General features: G+C 44.4%; 1 protein-coding gene across 7 annotated transcripts in view; it reads right to left on the minus strand.

Annotated features, from left to right (window-relative positions):
* AOAH (acyloxyacyl hydrolase) overlaps positions 1–17,421 on the minus strand; it is a 98,586-nt gene that overhangs the window by 38,689 nt on the left and 42,476 nt on the right. For all 7 annotated transcript variants that reach the window (XM_081834802.1, XM_081834801.1, XM_081834803.1 and 4 more), the window contains 5 exons: positions 9,490–9,560; positions 5,304–5,364; positions 4,758–4,828; positions 3,716–3,764; positions 291–339 (listed from right to left, as the gene is read on the minus strand). In XM_081834802.1, coding sequence (XP_081690928.1) covers positions 291–339; positions 3,716–3,764; positions 4,758–4,828; positions 5,304–5,364; positions 9,490–9,560 — 301 coding nt within the window. The remainder of the gene's footprint in view (positions 1–290; positions 340–3,715; positions 3,765–4,757; positions 4,829–5,303; positions 5,365–9,489; positions 9,561–17,421) is intronic.

Genomic DNA, 17,421 nt, shown 5'->3' on the forward strand with positions numbered 1-17,421 from the left:
CTAGGCTCTGTGGTTTAACCCATAGCGCCACCCATGTCCTGTGACACCAGTACCACAGGCCAATTAACTTCCCACCTGCAGAGCTTGGTTTCCCTGAGCTTGGCTTTCAAAAGGAATCAGCACATCTGATGACAACACAAGGATTGTACCGATGACCCTTATTTGTAGTATGTTCATACATTCCCTTTGTTTTGTTTTGCATCATATATTTCAGAATTATTATTATTTTTAATGAATCGGGCAATTTGCAATCAATATTCTCAGCTATATTTTAAAATTAGAGAAATTACCTTTACAAAATTTCTGCTCATAGGCGATGCCATCTTTTGGATCAACACCCTAATGGATGAGAAAGGAGAAGCATCAATTAAGTTATGCACATTCACCTTTTCTTTCAGGAATTGTTCCAGCAACACAATGAAATGCAGGCAACCCAGTCTGTTAGAAAACATTGAGCAGTAACAACATGAATACTTGGGGGACCCAAATAGCTGAGGATCACTTTTCTATGATGGCAGGAATGGGCAAAGAGGCTTCCCTTTATCATACACAAAGGGATAGCATGAGCCAGACATGTTATATGTAGGTGGAAAAAATAGGTAAAGGACCCCTGGACAGTCAAAGGTGACTACGGGGTTGCAGTGCTCATCTCGCTTCAGGCCAAGAGAGCTGGCATTTCTCCACAGACAGCTTTCCGGGTCATCTGGCTCAACGGCACACTGTGACGGAAACCAGAGCGCAGGGAAACCTTCCCGCCTCAGTGGTACCTATTTATCTACTTGCACTGGTGTGCTTCTGAACTGCTAGGTTGGCAGGAGCTGGGACAAAGCAACAGGAGTTCACTCCATCGCGGGGATTCGAACTGCCAGCTTTATGAACGGCAGGTCCAAGAGGCTCAGTGCTTTAGACCACAGTGCTACCCACGTCCCCGATTCCTAATGTAATACGATAAATAAAACTAATCTAAATTAAAACAAACATTATTCAGTGTGGCTTCCATATAAGCATGTAAGTAACCAAAAATATAAACGACCAAATCAAAATCCTGATAATGAAATAATTGTATCACAAATAGTGGCTCCCCATTTGTGGAACGCTCTCCTCAGGGAGGCTCACCTGGTGCCTTCGTCACATATTTTGGGGGGCCAGGCGAAAACATTTCCCTTCAACCCGGCATTCAGCTGATTAGCATTCGATGGCTTTTTTTTAAAAAATAATATTTATTCAAATTTTAAAGGTTACAAAAAGAATCAAAAAAGAAAACAAAACAGTACATAAAAGCAAATCACATCCAGGAAAAAGTAAAAGAGCGAAAACAAAAACAAAAACAAAAAGAAATTAAAAATACATACAGTTAAAAAGTCAAAAAGAAAAAAGAACAAGTCAAACCTTTACATATTTTCCTTTCTTTAACTTATTTCCTTGACTTCCTCACACCTCCCCTCTTTATATTCTAGTTCAGATAGATATTTCAGCAAATCCTTCATCTTGTTTTTATCCTAATAATTTATCTTGATATCCTGTAATTTTGGAGCCAAGTGAGGATTACCAGGTAAGATCCACCCTCTATTGTGTGGGCAGGTAATCCCTCCCCCTACCTGGCTTGGTTTCCCTGGCAACGCTTCCCCCAGGTGGGATTGGACAACTGACTGAGGTAGGCGGGGACCTCCAGGTATCCCACCTGAGGGAAGGCAAAGCCAAGCCTATGCTGATGGGGCCACTCCAGATCCAGGGCTGCACGCGTCCACGCAAAGGGCGCCCCCCGTTTTAAGTGGGGAGCGGTCATTCATTCTCTCTTTCACCAATTATCCGTCCATTTTTACTTTATTTAATCTTATTTCTCATTAAAACTGATATATTTGAACTTATTCTCTTAAGAAGTTTCCCCTAGGGTTATAAAAATTTCATTCCACGTACAACAGCAGCAAGAATGCTCATTGCAAAGTATTGGAAGACAGAAGATCTACCCACCGTTGAAGAATGGCAGATGAAAGTTATAGATTACATGGGACTGGCAGAAATGACTGGCAGAATCCGAGACCAGGGAAAAGAGACAGCGGAAGAAGAATGGAAGAAATTTAAGGACTATCTTAAGAAAAATTGTAAAAATATTGAATGGTAGAACGATGTTGATTTAGAAATTAAGGGGTTCTCAGCTGTAATGATTAGGTATTAAGATAAGAAAGTTAAAAAATTAAACAGAAATTAGGGGAAGGATTTGTTGAATTGAATTAATCAGAGCTTGGAATACAGGAAGGGGAGGTATGAGGAGGTCGGGAAAGTAAGTTTTATGAATATAAGGGACTGAAATTATACTTGTTATTGTATGTGGTCTGTATGTTTTGTATGTATTCTTTTTTTTTCTTGTCTCTCTTTTTTTCTTGTTTGTTTTATCTCAGATAATTCTTTGAAAACTTTAATAAATATTTATTAAAAAAAATCATTCCACGATTTTTCCATTTTTCATTAAAAAATTTTTTTTAAAAAAAATCTCAATATATAAGCATTCGATGGCTTTTGAAATGTGTTCGTGGGAGGGGGGGTTACTGGTTTGTTTTCGTCTGTGTTTTATTATGTCTTTTGTATTCTCATTTTGTATTCTTCTGTTGTGAACCATTCTGTGATCTTGGATGAAGGGCGGTATACAAATTTAATAAATCAATAGTAGTAGTAGTTGTTGTTGTAGTAGTAGTCGTAGTAATAGTAATAGTAATAGCAATAGTAGGAGCAGTAGTAGTGAACACATTTTCTAGCATCCAATGAGATGCACTCAAGGACCCAGTAATTCTCTGAGGTTTTCTTTCTTTGAACAGCAAATCCCCAGGCCATTTCACAAACCCTTTTGAAATCCTCTTCATTTTCATAAGTGCTTTGCCATGTGTCAAGGATTCCTAGACCTATCACTGAAATAAAATAAACCAGGTTTTTACCCTCACCTTGTTGCTTTTTGGTATCCCATGAATGCACGAGTTTTGAAATAAGGATTACATAGAATCATAGAATCCTAGAGTTGGAAGAGACCACAGGGGCCATGGAGTCCAACCCCCTGCCAAGCAGGAAACACCATCAGAGCACTCCTGACATATGGTTGTCAAGCCTCTGCTTAAAGACCTCCAAAGAAGGAGACTCCACCACACTCCTTGGCAGCAAATTCCACTGTCGAACAGCTCTTACTGTCAGGAAGTTCTTCCTAATGTTTAGGCGGAATCTTCTTTCTTGTAGTTTGGAACCATTGCTCCGTGTCCGCTTCTCTGGAGCAGCAGAAAACAACCTTTCTCCCTCCTCTATGTGACATCCTTTTATATATTTGAACATGGCTATCATATCACCCCTTAACCTCCTCTTCTCCAGGCTAAACATGCCCAGCTCCCTTAGCCGTTCCTCATAAGGCATCGTTTCCAGGCCTTTGACCATTTTGGTTGCCCTCCTCTGGACCCGTTCCAGTTTGTCAGTGTCCTTCTGACAAATGTAAGACATATGTAAGACAGTTTCACTATCCAAAAGAGTCAGAAGCAGCGGGGGCAACTTTCATAACAGTTTTTTAAAGGTAAGATTGTCCCCAAGGTAATACCTGCGGAGGCATTACAGATGTATTCTTAACCTGGGGAAGTCTATTCTTTTGAAAACACGTGAAGTAAAAACTCACATAGGCAGCTTTCAAAATCGGAATTGAACATCTGTGGGAAATGTCAAAATATAACCTCCAACAACTCACCCATATTCCATTACAGTTGGAGTCCTTATCTGCATCCCAGTTATCAGGGCTACAATAGAAAGGAAATTAATACATTTCAGAAATGGGTTAAGGTAGCATTTCTCTCTCTCTCTCTCTCTCTCTCTCTCTCTCTCACACACACACACACACACACACAGCTTCCACCAGAATACAGTGGTACCTTGCAAGACGAATGCCTCGCAAGACGAAAAACGCGCAAGACGAAAGAGTTTTCCGTTTTTTGAGTCGTTCCGCAAGACAAATTTCCCTATGGGCTTGCTTCGCAAGACAAAACGTCTTGCGAGTTCTTGAGAGTTTGTTTCCTTTTTCTTAAAGCCGCTAAGCCGTTAATAGCCGCTAAGCCGTTAAGCCATTAATAGCCGCTAAGCCGCTAATAGCCGCTAAGCCGCTAAAAGCCGTGCTTCGCAAGATGAAAAAACCGCAAGACGAAGAGACTTGCGGAACGGATTAATTTCGTCTTGCGAGGCACCACTGTACTGACTTTCACTTTGGTGTGAAGTCATGTAACTTCACACCATGTTTTGCAGATGCTTTTTCCCAGCCCCTGCCCCAGCATCAAGACTATCAATGTAAAGTACTGATGCTAATGGATGAAGCCCTGAACAAATGTTCAAATTTTTTTAGAAAAAAAGTTTTAAAACATAACTGTATGGGAAAACAGCAACGTCTAAAAAGAGATACAGGTTTGTTCTTTATGATGCATGATGTTGTGCGTTTTTGTGAATGTTTTGTGCCGAAATGTAGCATTAAAATATTTTATAATAAATAAAATACTTTATGAAAATAAATAGATAGCAATTCAGGATATGCATAAGCTATGTTTCTGCTATGTGGCTATCCTGACTATCTAAATCCACTCTACACCAGTTCCCACATATATCATGCAGACCTTCTCATGGGCAAACCATTTGGAGTCCCACAAAGCTACCCACAAAGCTATTGGAAACCTGAAGCTATAATATAATATCTAAAGAAGTGATTTGTCCTAATAAGAGAGAATAATTTAAACCACCCAAATTACCGTCTGCCAGGATACACAGAGGCCTTGATATCGTCACAGTCTCTACCTCTCCAGTGATATCCTCTTAAGGTCTAACCAGGAAGAGAAATGAAGAAGATTGTAGCGTTGTAATTCCGCCCCCTTCCAGTCAACCATTAAACATCTAAAATAAAAATCTAACTACAGAAGGGGGCAAGAGATTCATAAACCAACACTCCCAGCTGCCTTTAAAAAATATATATATATATGACACACTGCTTATTTTCATGCAGAAATAAGACACCCTGACAATTTTAATACTTTTTCATATAAGTTTGCTTCATGTTTTATTAATAATTCAATAAACATGACACTCTTTGCTTCTCTGGGCAATGTATTTCCATGGCCAAGCCTCCAGAAAGAATATAAAAGGAATAATTATTTTTCTTCACCATGAAGGAAACAATATTTCAAAACAATAGAGAGTACCCCACGGTCTAGGACTACTACTTTACAAAGTGATGGGTTTTATAGATACTAGAAGGGACTCTTGTGAGAATCTTGTTGCTGGCATATGACTTTACTTACCGGATAAAGACTAAATTTATCTCCATCAAGGTCTTCGAAAGGTAACTTACTACGGATAAGTCTGGAAGGATAAACACAACGCTCACAAACATTTTTCTTTTCTTTTTTTGCAAACAGTGCTATAAAGAGTTCTGCTTATCACTTCTGTACCATTAACAGCTCTAACATACACACATCTATTCTGCGAGCAATTGTTATTATATATAGAAAAGAGCTTTAGAAAAAACTGTTTTCATTCTTTGGCCTAGGAGTTGATATTAAACTAAGCACATTGGTCATTGTGAGCACCAGGACAACATTTACATGTATCTGGAGCAAGTTGGTTGGTGATCATTGTGCACATCAGCCTCTGTTGATCAACATTTGCACACGTGAATTTCACATAGCTTATCCAAGCAGAGTGGCGGTCAGAGCTACCTTACATGTATGGAATACAGATAGTTTGTTCTTGCTTTCCTTCATCCTTGGCACTGTAACTGTGGCGTTCCATATAAGTATAGGACCTAGCTCATGAGAACATCACTTTCTGAATGGAGAACAGCTCGTAGGTATGGACTAGGGCCGGGCGATATCTGGTTTTCAACCTCTTGATATACCACCAGCTAAACCTTGTGATATACTGATATACAGTGGAACCTCTACCTGCGACCAGAATCCGTTCCGGAGCTGCGTCCAGAGGTCGAAACGGGTTGCTGGGAGAGGCGCCGTTGTGCACAGGTGTCGATTGCCCACTTCTGCGCATGCGCCAACTGCGGCAAACCCATCGGTTACTTCCGGGTTTGCCGTGGACGTTGGGTGAAATAGACGCAAGCAGAGGCGGACGTAAGAAGAGGTTTGACTGTATCACAGTCTGAAATAAGGATGGAGCTATGTAGAGGCACTGGTTGGCTTCAAGGTTTTCCCCATATGGCGATTTTTCCATAGTGCGTGTTCACACGTACACTATGATTTGTGATATATTGCCAGGTCAAAAATTATCAAACCAGTATCACAATATGGACTTTGAACCGGTTTTGGACGATACATCGGCCCAGCCCTAGTATGGACATATGGTCCAAATTAAAATCTGCCTGGACACCATTTTGTCAGTCCAATAAACCCGGACTGCATATTGTCAGTCCGATTAGCCCTGCCTGCCATCCCTGACCAATGGCCATGCTTGCTAGCAATGATGGGAGTTATATTTCAGCAACATCTGAAGGGCCAAAGGTCCTCCAGTCCTGCTCTAGAGTATGAAATTAGCCCAACTCCTGGAGGTTTTTTTTTGGGGGGGGGAATGGTTTTCAGAAAGGTATCCAAGTCTTGGCTTAAAATATGCTTTTAAGAAAAAACTACAGGTTTCTGTTTCAAGGCTATATCCTTTTATTATCACAAGTGGGAGCTTCTTCTACATTCTACTTGGATGATTTTCACTCTCAAGCCCTGGGATTTAGTATCACAGATTTTATGCAGTAAATCTGTATCTGACACTAAAACGCTTGTTTAAAATTGTTTGGGGTTTTTCTTTGGTCCGTTAGCTTTCCTCCTTACTCTGCTAAAATCAAGAGCAAGAGTCATAAACAATGTAGTAAGGAGATGACACAAACCGCATGGTGTTAGTTAAAAGATAAAAAATATCTGTGCTGCCAGGTGCTCTGAGTTATTCGAATCAATAATTTCCTTTAGTCCTGTTCCCCCTTTTCTTTCTACAAGGCACAGGTGGGCGACTTGAGGCCCAGGAACCACATACAGCCCCTGACTTCATTTTATGTAGCCTCTGATATTGAAGCGGCCCCAATTCTAGCATACCATCAGTGTGTCTTCCTCTCTGTTCACCCCCCCTTTTTTTTTTACATTTGAAACCATTTTCCCCCTCCTGTTGCAGTTTTGGAACAACTGGAATGAACAGTATGTTACTGTATAAAAATAAATGGATGATTTTTGAATAAACATCTTTCCAGTTTATATGTCTTGGGGGAAAGAACGCCACCCAGTTGTCTGATCATTAATTGGCTGGTTCCTGCCATATAGTGTGTGTCTAGCCCATAGCTGTCAACTTACAGATTTGAAAATAAGGGACCAGCAGCCTTGAATATAAGGGACCAGCGGCCAAAATAAGGGATTTCCTTTCCCCCCACCATGTGCCCCCGCTCCAGACAGACCTTTCCCCCGGCAAGGGTGAGTGGGCCATCAATGATGTATCCATCCGATTCCGAGCACAGGTATGTTCAACTTCTGAGCCCCTCTGAGCCAAAGGCGGAAAGCCCAGCCAGCAGCCAAACGAAGCCTCAAGCGGTGGTTCCCACAGCACAGCAACCCGGCAAAGGGGATGCAGCAAGGAAAACCACCGTCACCTCTCTGCTGGGAAGAGCTGAGCAAAGGAGAGTCCCCAGGCAATGTGGCTGATCTGATTAGCACAAGGCATGCAAGCTCCACCCCCAAGTCATTCTTAGACTTACCGGGTGAGCAATGTAGCCAAGCAACACAGATGGAGCCTCCCTCCTCCCTGGCTGGCAGGGAGGGAGGGAGAGGAGCTGCTTCCTTTGAACCCCGGGAAATTTAAGGGATATCATCAATCCGGGACAGCAGCAGGAAACGGCGCTGGGATAAGGGAGTTTCCCGCCAAATAAGGGGCGTTTGACAGCTATGGTCTAGCACACTAAAGTCAGAAAAGAATTAATTTCATTTGCTTTCCAGAACAGTATCTATATTGGACTGCTCTTATAATTCACCCCCTATAATACTTATTTGAGAGCAGTGGCAAAGCTGCATGCTCCGGTACTGGGGGTGGAGAGCAGGCGGGGGCATGGCTGACACATGTCCCGGGGGTGTGGCACGCGGTGGTGGGTGCGTGTTGTGTGTCGGAGGGCAGCTGTGATAGTACCTCCCTCCCTGATGGTGCCGGAGGTGGTGCGTTCCCCCCACCCCCTTCCTCCGCCAGTGTTTGAGAGTAACCCCATCAAACGCAGTGGGACTTACTTCTGAATAGACCGACACAAGATTGGAAATTCTAATCCAATTTCCAATAGTGAAAACTGAAGCAGGGTGGAAATGATTCTGGATAGTACTTTTGCCTCTCTTTGACTTTGGCTCCACCTACAATTGGCAAGTGGCCCCTGAGAGACTACCCCCAAAAGAATGTGGCCCTCGATGTAAAAAGGGCTGTTGGTCCCCACTGTATAGTACCCAGACATTACCTCTAACTCACACTATATTTATTGCATCCGTCCTTGATAATATCAGTTACTCTTTCGTAGTGCTGGCATTAGAATCTTTGATATACAGGGAGTCAGTGACGTTTTCATGAAATGTAACATTACACAAATTTTGCACAACTCTTACCCTACAGTGACATTTTCAAGAAGCACCAGCACACGTGTTTTTTATAACCTGTGTAAAAGGTAAAGGTAAAGGGACCCCCCGACCATTAGGTCCAGTTGTGACCGACTCTGGGGTTGTGGTGCTCATCTCGCTTTACTGGCCGAGGGAGCCGGCGCACAGCTTCCGGGTCATGTGACCAGCATGACTAAGCTGCTTCTGGCGAACCAGAGCAGCGCACGGAAATGCCGTTTACCTTCCCGCCTATTTATCTACTTGCACGTTTACCTTTCCTCCGGAGTGGTACCTATTTATCTACTTGCACTTTGACATGCTTTCGAACTGCTAGGTTGGCAGGAGCAGGGACTGAGCAACGGGACCTCACCCCGTCGTGGGGTTTCGAACCGCCGACCTTCTGATCGGCAAGACCTAGGCTCTGTGGTTTAACCCACAGTGCCACCCGCGTCCCTAACCTGTGTACTAATAACCTGTGTACTAAGTGGTTATTAACAGATTTCCAGCATCTAGGCCTTCTATATAGTGGAACTGAGTCACAAAGCCAACATGGGCAGCAAGATTTAAAAATGCATTTAACATCAGCACATGGAGAACAAATGACAATATAGCTATGAATACAGCATTTTGATCTGTAAGTGTTCAAAGGGCTCTTGTGGCACCAACAATGTCCGGCAGATTATATCTCCTTTTTCAGAGAATATAATGGGGAGGAGTTATGCTGTTTGAGACGTGGTGTGTGTGTGTGTATGTGTGTGTGTGTGTCCTGGGCTGCTGAGCAATATGTACCTTCTGCAGTAAACTAAAAATATATTTTAATCAATGGGTAGCATAAAGATTTATTTATTTTTTAAAAAAAGAAAATAATACATACGATTGGATTTTCTCACACAGCTGCTTTAGAAAAGGAATTGAACACACGCCTGATAACCGATGAATGTTTTCCTAGGGGGAGAAAAGCAAACATTGGTACTTAGCATGATTAGTTCCTTCTCTGTAGGCTAGAACGAGGATCCAGGATGTGGGTTTGTCTCTGCCCATCTCACCACTGGCAGGAAGTCTCTAAAAAAACCTTTGAGGATACTTTGGGGGAGAGAGAAGCCCCTTGCTCCACTTCAACCTGTTCTTGAGCAAGTAACTGTATAGTCACATAAGAACAACTTAAGGAACAGGAGAGGAACACAGTGATTTCAAAGGAACATGCCCCTCTTGTTCACTGCATGAAAGAAAAGGTCCCTACTGGCTCCTTTAACTAGTCCAGGTGAAGGGAAGAAGGGAAATAATCCTGATATGGGCTGAGAAGGGAAGAAAAAAAAGGAGGCCCCTGGACCAAAAGTCTCCTAGACCTCTGGGCAACCCTCCCAGATTCAGCATCCGATAGCCTCCCCTCCATGCAGCACCTGGGAGGGCCAGATCCCAATTCTGCCTAGAGAGAAGGAACTTATCACGCCAAGTACCAGCGTAGGGGAAAACTGGAATCCATGGTGTTATGCACTGGGTTGAATAGGATCCAAAAGGCAGCAGTCTGATTGGTCCTAGAACAACAGGATCCAGAATGCAGCAGTCTGATTGGTCCTAGAACAATAGGATCCAGAATGCAGCAGTCTGATTGGTCCTAGAACAACAGGATCCAGAATGCAGAAGTCTGATTGGTCCTAGAACAACAGGATCCAGAATGCAGCAGTCTGACTGGTCCCAGAACAACAGGATCCAGAATGCAGAAGTCTGATTGGTCCTAGAACAACAGGATCCAGAATGCAGCAGTCTGATTGGTCCTAGAACAATAGGATCCAGAATGCACCAGTCTGATTGGTCCACAGGAACAACCCAATCCAGCTCCAGGTAGAAGGAAATCCACAACCTGATTGGCCTACAGGAGAATCCCGGAATTAGCCAATCATGGGGGGCCCATTGTGTAAATAATGTATATAAGGCAGACATTCTGGGGGAACTTCCATTCCTCCTCACCACTATGAGCTGAATAAAGAGCATGAAATCCACTCTCGACTCCGAGTATATTTCACATGATGTCGGATGTATCTCAGCAATGGCCAGGTCAACCACCTATTCTTCCAAAGGAGGAATTGAAGGTGTCTCATGAAGGTGGAAGGAGAGGACCGAGTGGCTGCCCGACACGGGTCACCCAGGGGCACTTGCGTCCCAAATGCTGCCGAAGTGGGAGGGGCAGTGATTCCCAAGGGAGCCCACCCCCTTGGGACCGCCTGTCTGAGAGGGTGGATGTGGGCCTGAAGAAAGGGGTTGAGACCTTGAGGCACCCTCTGACCCGCCTGCCCTAGGGGAAAGGGAAGGCTCTCTGGGGGCCCTTCTACCAGGGCCCCTTCTTACCCTGCTTAGCACCCGGCCTCATCCTCGCCTGGCCCCTGTGAGGGGATCAGGGGTTGCTCCAAGATGAGCAGTCTTCTGAAGGGGAAGGAGAGGGAACCAGGGGGGCTTTCCTGAAGCTCCAGTCGGAAACCACGAAAGCCACGTCGGACATTCGACTTCCAAAACTAGTTCGCAAACCGGAACAGTCATTTCTGGGTTTGCGACCTTCGGGAACTAACATGGCTGTATTTCTAAATTCCTGGGCTAAACAGAATTCAAACAAATTCACAGCTGTGCAGAAAGTCAGCAATGGAAACATTCTTCTCAAACTTTAACACGCCTAAATTCTTAATTTTATGCTGGTGTTTGATGTACGTTACTTACAATACAAAAAACTCCTCCTCATAGTTACTTATGATACGTTAATTTCTGGCCCAATGCTTCCCAGTAATGGAAGAGCCTGAATGCAATGGTCAAAATAATAATAATAATAATAAATAATAATAATAAAAATTATTTATACCCCGCCCTCCCCAGCCAAGACCAGGCTCAGGGCAGCTAACACCAGAAATAACAGGTGTCCAACATTTTGCCTTCACATGCAGCCCTACTTTCCCACTTCAAAATATTTTTAAAGCCCCTTAAGAGCTATGCTGAAAATAAGCAATACCGTACATTAACCCATATGTGACAAACACAGCAGACCTACAGAGGATGGACTGAGGATGTTACCAACAAGAGGGACATGAAATGTTGCAGTAAAAAAAATAAAGCCTGGTTTTTATTTCTAGACAAAGACTTTTTTTAAAAAAAGATGCCATATAGTAATCCCTCATTTTATGGGGGGTTGGTTCCAAGGGTTATGTGTATACAATAAAATCATGTTTAGCACTCCCAGAGCCAGCAAGCCAAACCAGCACCCTGGTCTTTTTGAACTGTATCTACTTGGGTTAAAGGTAAAGGGACCCCTCTCGCTTTGTTGGCCGAGGGAGCTGGCGTACAGCTTCCGGGTCGTGGCCAGCATGACTAAGCCGCTTCTGGCGAACCAGAGGAGCACAGAAGCGCTGTTTACCTTTCCGCCAGAGTGGTACCTATTTATCTACTTGCACTTTGACGTGCTTTTGAACTGCTAGGTTAGCAGGAGCTGGGACTGAGCAACGGGAGTTCACCCCGTCACGGGGATTCGAACCACCGACCATCTGATCGGGAAGTCCTAGGCTCTGTGGTTTAACCCACAGCGCCTCCCGCATCCCTAAAGGTAAAGGGACCCTTGACCATTAGGTCCAGTCGTGGCCGACTCTGGGGTTGCGGCGCTCATCTCGCTTTACTGGCCGACGGAGCCGGCGTGCAGCTTCCGGGTCATGTGGCCAACATGACTAAACCGCTTCTAGCAAACCAGAGCAGCGCACGGAAACACCGTTTACCTTCCCGCCAGAGCGGTACCTATTTATCTACTTGCACTTTGACGTGCTTTCGAACTGCTAGGTTGGCAGGAGCAGAGACCGAGCAACGGGAGCTCACCCCGTTACGGGGATTCGAACCGCTGACCTTCTGATCGGCAAGTCCTAGGCTCTGTGGTTTAAGAAAAGAGCTTTTGTGCTCTCAGCCTTCCTTGTGATGCTTGCACAAGATCTTGCAGGGACTCGTATGATCTCAGGAGAGCGTCCCAGAGCCTTCCAGAGTTGGCGAGCTTAGCAGGCCTTAGATCCAAGAGGAGGGAGGGAACGAAAACCTTCTCAGCACAAATGTTTAAAACCACCTTGGTGGTTGGGGCTATGCGTGACTGAAATTTCAGCTTGACTACCGTCAACATTCACATTCAAAAGCACAACAACTCTACCTTTAAAATATTAAGAGAGGAGAAAAATATTTCTTTCCCTCGATGGGAAATGCTGTCATTGAAATAAGAGGCTTTCCTATTTAAAATGTGATTTGATAAACGGTGAATTTCATCTTGTATATGAAAACAATAAATTCATCTGTTGAAATTCATCACTAGGATATAAAAGGCATGAACTGCCCTCAAGTTATGAGGTTTTCATTGCTGGTGGGGTTGTATGCATGCAGGTACGCATGCCATAAATCTTTATGAATGTCCATCATTTGGGCACCCATCCTCAAATAAATCCATGGTACATGTATTCAATCATCTGAAGAGCCGATCATTTCAAAATCTGGGACCACTGTGATAAGCTCCAGGCTAGAACCATATAATTTGTCATGTTAAAAGAATAATGGCCCTTTGTCCATTTGCTGCATTTCATGATGTTGAAGCATATAAGGAGCGTGGAAGAACTGTGAACTATTCACTTTGCATTAGGTTTGCTGTGGAAAAATGAAACAGGCACATTTGCCCTGATAACCTGACAGAGGAACCAGCATTTTTGGGTGGAAGTTCCAGACAATACACTCAGATAACCATGCATACAAAGGAAAGAGAAAAATCCCATATGGCTTATATATTCCCTTTCTACGGGATGCAACACAAAAGGCACAAAAAATTACTCCTATACTCAGTTACCATAGCAAAACACAATGTAACTTTTTTTTTTTGGTCATTCATCGGCTGTCTTCATATAACCCTTCCACTATAACAGCACAGTACATTCTGAGACATGTGCTACAACCAGAATATGGTTGCATTTTCTAAATCATGTAGGCATGATTTTTCATTATAGTAATTTGTATTTATGTATATGTGTGTTTGTATGGAACACATAGGTGTAGCCAGGATTTATGTTGGGGGGGGGGCAGCACCAAGTTATCTTACACAACTGATCCATTAAGTATTTTTATTTATTTACTTGATTTAGGGGGCGCATCCCCCCACCCCCCTGGCTATACCCACTATTTCCCCCTGCTCATGTGAACATAACCTCCAGGATATATTCTTAAAGCCCTCTGGGCGGGTGTGGATTTTTGGAAAACTTACTCCCTTTTCAGCTTCAGACTGAGTCGTGACATTTTGCATTTGTGCTATGAATCCTTTGAAATTAAAGGCAGCTCAGATAGGAAGACAAGCCAATCTGGAAACTGTGCGGGAGGAGAAACTCCCACTTTGAATAAATATAAAGCACTGCATCCCCCCCCCCCCCCGCACCACATTCACTGACATACTTATGTCTAAACCTATCTGTAAGTAGCATTAAAAAAGTTTCCCTTTTTCGGCTTCAAATTTTTAAGTAGATTAAAAATCTACTTCTCAAAGTTGCATTAACATCAAACACTTCATATTTTTGACAGGCACCGCTGCTAGTCTACTCCTTCCTACACATTCCAAAATGCCACCAGCATTGCTGGGAAAATGTCTACTGAAATCTTGGTTCACTTCGACTACTCCTTGACCTGCGCTTTGCAGGAGCCCTGGTTGCCTGAAACCGGGCCTTGAACTGTTCTGGATGTTGCTACTGTCTGTGCCCCTGATCTCTTCTCTGTGTGGCTGTTTCAGACCTGAGCAAGGATTCAAATCCAGCTCCTGCTAGTTCAGCTCTCTGTCCAACCACTATATTTAAGTGGCCCCACAGCCAGAGCTTCTTCTGCATGGGCTGAAAAAATGGAAAAAAAGCTTTATCTTCATTTGCTCAAAAGGCAAAGTGTCTGCCATGAGAGAAGATGAGCCATGTTGCAAAAGAGCATCCGCGGTTCTGGTGCTTCAAAAGACGACATGTTGGAAAGTCACATAGCAGCTTCCATATGAAGCTTTGGAAGCAACAGTTCTGGTCCTTAGTCACACAACCTCACCATTGATGTAACATAAACTTGTCTTATGAGGCCACTGTTCCATTGACCTCAGTATTGTCTACACTGACTGCCAGTAGCTCCCCTGGTCTTGGACAGGGTCCTTCTGAGCTGAATCTGCAGATGGCAAGTCCTGCAGTATAAAGGTATCATCTGGAAAGAGACTAAGGCCCCATCTGCATTATACAGCCAAAACAGCGTCATACCACTTTCCCCAAAGGAAATTGTGGTTTCTAAGGGTGCAGAGAGTTGTTAGGAAACCCCTATTCCCCTCACACAGCTACAATTCTCAGAGTAGTTTTAATAGTCAATAACTTTCCCTGGGGAATTCTGGGAATTGTAGCTCCTTGGGGGAATAGGGGTCTCCCAAGACTTCTACGCACAAGCATTCCCAGGACGCGGGTGGCGCTGTGGGTTAAACCACAGAGCCTAGGATTTGCCGATCAGAAGGTCAGCGGGTCGAATCCCTGCGACGGGGTGAGCTCCCATCCTCAGTCTCTGCTCCTGCCAACCTAGTAGTTTGAAAGCACGTCAAAGTGCAAGTAGATAAATAGGTACCACTCTGGCGGGAAGGTAAACGGCGTTTCCGTGCGCTGCTCTGGTTTGCCCGAAGTGGCTTAGTCATGCTGGTCACATGACCCAGAAGCTGTACGGCCAATAAAGCGAGATGAGCGCCACAACCCCAGAGTTGGCCATGACTGGACCTAATGGTCAGGGGTCCCTTTACCTTTACCTAACCTTCCCTGGGGAATTTTGGGAATTGTAGCTCCTTGGGGGAATAGAGGTCTCCCAAGACTTCTGAGCACAAGCATTCCCAGGATTCTCTGGGGGATACCGTGACTTTTTAAGGTGGTATGAAACTGCTTTCAATTTATGGTGCAGATGGGGCTGAAGCTTTGGATGTGCAACTTCTGCTGAGTTCATGTTTCATCCCTCTCCCTCCAGGCAATTTGTGGCAGCAGAGCAGGTAATAATTATCTGAAGATAATAATAATAATAATAATAATAATTTATTATTTGTACCCCGCCCATCTGGCTGGGTTTCCCCAGCCACTCTGGGCGGCTTCCATAAAAACCAGAAATACACTAAAATATCACAGATTAAAAACTTCCCTGAACAGGGCTGCCTTAAGATGTCTTCTGAATGTCAGGTAGTTATTTATCGCTTTGACATCTGATGGGAGGGCGTTCCACAAGGCGGGTGCCACTACCGAGAAGGCCCTCTGCCTGGTTCCCTGTAGCTTTGCTTCTCGTAATGAGGGAACCGCCAGAAGGGCCTCGGCGCTGGACCTCAGCGTCCGGGCAGAACGATGGGGGTGGAGACGCTCCTTCAGGTATACTGGGCCGAGGCCGTTTAGGGCTTTAAAGGTCAACACCAGCACTTTGAATTGTGCTCGGAAACGTACTGGGAGCCAATGTAGGTCTTTCAAGACCGGTGTTATGTGGTCTCGGCGGCCGCTCCCAGTCACCAGTCTGGCTGCCGCATTCTGGATTAGTTGTAGTTTCCGAGTCACCTTCAAAGGTAGCCCCACGTAGAGCGCATTGCAGTAGTCCAAGCGGGAGATAACTAGAGCATGCACCACTCTGGCGAGACAGTCCGCGGGCAGGTAGGGTCTCAGCCTGCGTACCAGATGGAGCTGGTAAACAGCTGCCCTGGATACAGAATTGACCTGTGCCTCCATGGACAGCTGTGAGTCCAAAATGACTCCCAGGCTGCGCACCTGGTCCTTCAGGGGCACAGTTACCCCATTCAGGACCAGGGAGTCCTCCACACCAGCCCGCCCCCTGTCCCCCCAAAACAGTACTTCTGTCTTGTCAGGATTCAACCTCAATCCATTAGCCGCCATCCATCCTCCAACCGCCTCCAGACACTCACACAGGATGCTCACATGCCTCCAGCTGCTTCTAAACTTGAGATGAAAATGCTTATTTACAGGGTGTTGTTTATTGCCCTGGCATCACTGTTCAGCATTAACCTAGGGATTAATTAGAAATCTACATTTTTACTTCCGCGACCAGCTTCACAGCAATAACCTGGGAAGAAGCAATATCACAATTCCTTTGCAAACAGCAGAAAAAGAAAGAAAAGAAAACCATTTGCACTGCAATCAAATACCCACAGAAAACAGGGAGCAAACCATACAGCTCAGCTGAAACATAAAAGTGAAAATATATCTAGCCCGAAGGCAAACAGATTTGCTTTCCTCCTATGCTACTAGGTAACATGAGATCAGCATACCTGGAGTTCAAACAGCATCTTCCCATGCAATGTTTTACACCCTCATCTCAATTTTAAAGGCAGCAGTGAATGCCTAAGCATGGGAAAGTAATGTAGGAATTTAGCAGCACAGGAAAATGTTCCCATGGTGGAGAAACTGGGAAGGGGAAGGAAAGGTCTCAGGTGAGAGCTGGGAGGGTCAGACATTTTCTGTGTTGGTGCCATGATTTAGAGCTACTTTTGGTTAGAGTGAAGATTCTGTGTTTGCACTTTCTTTCTTTTTTGTATTTTACATACCCTGCTGCTGATCTTTCCCTCCCTTATTTTTTAAAGGTAAAGGTACCCCTGACCATTAGGTCCAGTTACAGACGACTCTGGGGTTGCGCGCTAATCTTGCTCTATAGGCCAAGGGAGCCGGCGTTTGTCCACAGACAGCTTCCGGGTCATGTGCCCAGCATGACTAAGCCGCTTCTGGCGAACCAGAACAGCGAACAGAAACACCGTTTACCTTCCCACCGGAGCGGT

This window comes from Podarcis erhardii (genome assembly GCF_964252035.2).
Source record: "Podarcis erhardii genome assembly, chromosome: 12".
Taxonomy (NCBI): Eukaryota; Metazoa; Chordata; class Lepidosauria; order Squamata; family Lacertidae; genus Podarcis; species Podarcis erhardii.